The sequence below is a fragment of the Durio zibethinus genome, chromosome 4, assembly GCF_047325235.1.
Source record: "Durio zibethinus cultivar Kanyao isolate XHJ-2024 chromosome 4, ASM4732523v1, whole genome shotgun sequence".
NCBI classification, from domain to species: Eukaryota; Viridiplantae; Streptophyta; class Magnoliopsida; order Malvales; family Malvaceae; genus Durio; species Durio zibethinus.
This window is the reverse complement of record NC_143165.1, coordinates 2,922,269-2,926,774: the sequence shown is the minus strand read 5'-3', so window position 1 is coordinate 2,926,774 and position 4,506 is coordinate 2,922,269. Positions and strand designations below refer to the sequence as shown.

Sequence of the window (4,506 nt, the reverse complement as noted above, 5' to 3'; positions counted from 1 at the left end):
ATTTAGTATCTTTTTTCAGTCTAGTAGTTGATCAATCTATTATTTTATCATCATGATTTGTAGTGATATAAATAGTATGCTTTGCAATTATTATAATAATAAATCTTCTGTATTAAAAAACTTATAAAATTGTTAACAGACTATTCATTCAAAAAAAAGTTAATATAATAAGATTTATTAAAATAAGTTACTAAAATTAGACAACTTACTCTATGTTTATACCAAAAAGACTACCTTTATACCAAAAAAAAAAACATATGGGTCTTGAGTATTATCTAAATACCTTAATTTAAGCTTGAGTTATGACGAGTAGTTTAAATTCAGATTCCATTCCAAGCATGTCTAGAAAAGTTGCCGCTAAATTTTTACCAGATATATCACTTCACCTATATATTATATTATATATATATATACACAAAAGAAAATATAAGAAGAATGGGGGCCTAGGAGCCGTCCGATTTTTTCTCTTTATCTCATAAAGTAAGATAAAAAGAAAACGGTCCCACAATTGAGTATTTGATTAATTCTCACATGTATTCTTGAACCTTTTCCACTCAAATAACCGTGGTCCCAAAGTCCATTTTTGAAACGTGTTATTTGAAAGTTTGTGGCGTTCATGGATTATGATGTAGTAATAGATGGCCTCTAATCGAGGTTTCGAATCCTTTCCAGCCTCTATAAATTGAAGTAGCAAACCGAGCAACCGGCATAAAAAACAACACACATTGATCAACGTATTAACCATGAAGACCACAACTGTTTTAGTTTTGTTTCTCTTTGCCTTCACAACAAAATCATATTTCTTTGGGGTAGCCAACGCTAAAAATGAGCCTGTGCTTGACACTGATGGTGACGAGCTCCGAGCAGGGGAGCAATATTACGTCGTATCCGCAATATGGGGTGGTGGTGGTGGTGGGTTAGCTCTTGGCAGGCTTACAAATCAACAGTGCCCAGAAATTGTTGTTCAAAGACGATCCGACTTGGACAATGGTATTCCAGTAGTATTTTATAATTTGGACAGCAATGATGATACCGTCCGCGTATCTACTGATTTAAACGTAGAGTTCGTTCCCATCAGAGACAGATTGTGCCTAACATCAACCGTGTGGAAGGTTGACAATTATGACACTTCCACTGGGAAATGGTGGGTGACAACTGATGGAGTTATAGGGAACCCCGGTCCTCACACTTTGCAAAGTTGGTTTAAAATTGAGTCGGGTAATTTGGGTTACAAATTTAATTTCTGTCCTTCAGTCTGTGAGTCATGCATAACTTTATGCAGCGATATTGGAAGATACGGAAATGATGGACAAATGCGTTTGGCTCTCGCCGAGAGTGGATGGCCATTCGTGTTTAAGAAAGCAAGTTCCAATATCAAACAAGTTGTTAATGCGAAGCACTAAGTACAGTAGTTTTTATATGAACTACTGTACTGCCAAAATAGCACCGCTAGCCGGCTTTTAATTTCCACTAAATAAATGGTTGTCTATGCTTGCCAGAAAGTCGGTAAATGTACTGCTATTGTTATGTAGTAAATTAGCTTTTGCTTTGTTCGAGGGTGTATGGGACTGGGTCGCAGCCCAGTTTTGTGCTCTTTCATCCTTATGAATAAATGTTTTTTTTTTCTTTTTTTTTCTAAGCCAAACAAAGTTTATTTAGCAGCCAGATGGTTGCAAAGCTAGAACTACTAGCAACATGAACGGAAACAACTTTCAAAAAATAGATCGAATTCATGAACCCAAAATTATCCGCATACCAAAAACTCTATATGATTGAAAAAAAATGGAGATAACAAACACAGAAAATCATCCCATCAAATATCTATTGTCCTTGTCCATAAAGTAACCTCAAACATATGTCCAACAAGCCTCCAGGTCTTCAACCAAATTGTTATAGCATCTGCTAAATTTCTGTCCACGCCCACATTGGCCAAAGTATCATCCAGCCAAAAACATATTGTCCATATATTTCTTAAACAAATCCAAAAACATAAACTCTTCCATATACCATATCATAGCTAGCATTCCATCCGAAATTAGACGACCGTTACCAAATAAATCACCATACTGAAGAACTTAATGCAAGAATTACTCCAAAACGGCCATGTAACTTTACCTAGATATAAAACAAAAGCATATTTGGCCCAAATTCATGACAAAAGCACTTACAAGTGTTTTAGATCTAGAAGCTACGTTTCTTTCAATTTTTCAATAATAAGATTATCTTCATAATTCATAGATGAAAAGGCAAGACTAAAGATATAATGTACTTCACTATTTACTTAACGTAATAGCTATAAATTTATACAAAGTATAGGATAAGTTTCTAGCTTAAAATAATTCAAAATACAAGAGATAAATTCAACATATTATTTGATGTTTGACTTAAGAGAGTTAGACTTGGCTTCTATGTTCTTATCAAGAGGCTTGGCTTCTTTGTTCTTATCATTATCTTGACCCCTTGCTTGCATTTGCCCCCTCAAGATGGAGGATCCATTAGTGACTCCAATCTTGTTCAATAGATACTAAAAACATGGCTTAGGCAATGCTTTTGTTAAGCAATCAGCTAACAACTTAGAACTGGAGATATGAACAACTTTAAGAAAATTCGTAGGCATCTTATTTCGAACAAATGAAGGTCAATAGCAATGTGTTTCATCTTAGAAAGCATAATTGCATTAACACTCAAGTGGGTAACCCCAATATTGTTGTAAAAAATTATTGGAGGAGCAGTCAATTCAAAACAAAGTTCTGTATGTAAGTTTTATATCTAGGACATTTCAACTGATGTTGAGGCTAATGCCTTGTACTGAGCTTCAGTGGATAATCTCGCCACTGATTTTTGTTTGCATGATCGCCAATAAATAGGATTGTGACTTAGATAAACAAGATAAGCTAACGTGGAAGTGAATATATCTTTATCATCAGCCTAGTCAGAATTTGAGTATGAATGCAAATAAGTAGACACCTAATTTTGTTTAAGCAGAATCTAACCAGTTGTGAGATCTTTAAAAATCTATTCCAATTTAAATCCAATATTCCTTTAATTTTGACAAAATTTTCAAAATCGAATTTTTGATCAAGTTGACTTAAATACTCCATGGTCAACTTAGTCAAATAAAATCAAATATGGTCAAAATTGGATCGAACTTGGGTCATTTTTCAAAATTCACAACTAAATGGGATGAACAAGGCTTTTGATTGGAATTTGTAATTTTAATGCACTAAAAACTCCTATCACACTTTAGGAAATGTAAAATCACCGAAATGCCTTTCAACAATATTATTGTAATTTGACTTTCTTGAAGTTGATTTTCATGAAAATTTTCATACCATATTTAAAAATTTTTTGATGATTATTGGTGTACTAAAAACTTTGATCTTTGATTGAGAATCTGCAAGTGTACTACATTGTATCAAAGAATAAAGTAATAAGTTCATTCTTATGGAGACTTGTTACGAGCTCCGACTTAAGACTTAGAATCCGTGTGACCTTAGGCTTGAAATCACCTCTTTTTAATTTAAGTTAGCCTAATACGCAAGCATGTGGGGCTATAGTACCTAGAAAGGCAGAAAACACAAGTTTGAGAAAGCAAAAGAATTGTTAGAATATGCATTATATATTACTGAACCAAAATGTCTGTTGATGTACAAATGAGAGTGAGGCGACCCTCTATTTATAGTTGAGGCCCTTAGCTCTACTTATGGCTAGCTCTTAAAATTAAAGGATTATAAGATCACCTAAAAATCAAGCATTATATATTATTACACAGATTACATGAAGCTCCTCCTGATTTTCAAAGTCAATCAGATCCTTCTGAAGGCTCTTATTGATCCTAGCTGCTTTTAGAAGATTCTGGATTAGTCCTACTCCCTTAAGCCCTCCTAGGTGCTGTGCAAGCATCAAAACCAAAAATTAAATTATGCAATAACTTGAATTAAATTAAATAAACCCAAACATGCATACTGGCAAATAACTGAAATCAAATAGGAAACCAAAAATTTACTTTTAAAATAGAAAACAAAACTAACAAGCATAATTTATACCAAAATAATGGTAAAAATAGAAACTAGTCATGCGTTCATATGTAAGTCGAAACTAAAGAAAACTTTGCTAAACATAATTTAATTATAATGCAGTAACTTAAAACCTGTAAGTTAAACAGCATGCTGGAAATTTTCAAAAGCTAAAAATTGAAAATTAAAACCTAAACTCATGAAGCAAACAGAATTTTAAAAACATGCAGTAAATTAACCCTAAACTAAGAACATAAAAACTGAAAACATAATGCTGGAATTGTAGATATACAGAAATTGGAAAAAAAATAAGAACCGAAAAAATAGAATCTAACCTTAATTCCTAATGGTTTCTGAATCCTCTTTGTTAAGACGTGGTGCAGTTTTAACTTCTTCAATTAACCAAAAAAAATCTGGAATATGCAATAAACTCTTTTCTTTATTCGGTGTGAATTTCTTGGGTGGAAACAGAATACTATTATGTTTTGGT

At 33.0% G+C, this 4,506-nt stretch overlaps 1 protein-coding gene across 1 annotated transcript; it reads left to right on the top strand.

Annotated features, from left to right (window-relative positions):
- The first annotated feature begins 706 nt into the window (after nt 1-706).
- LOC111287850 (21 kDa seed protein-like) lies at nt 707-1,631 on the top strand. Its single transcript, XM_022878523.2, has one exon. It carries the CDS (start codon nt 744-746, stop codon nt 1,401-1,403), a length of 660 nt encoding a protein of 219 aa, XP_022734258.1. The 5' UTR covers nt 707-743; the 3' UTR covers nt 1,404-1,631.
- Nucleotides 1,632-4,506: the final 2,875 nt, after the last annotated feature.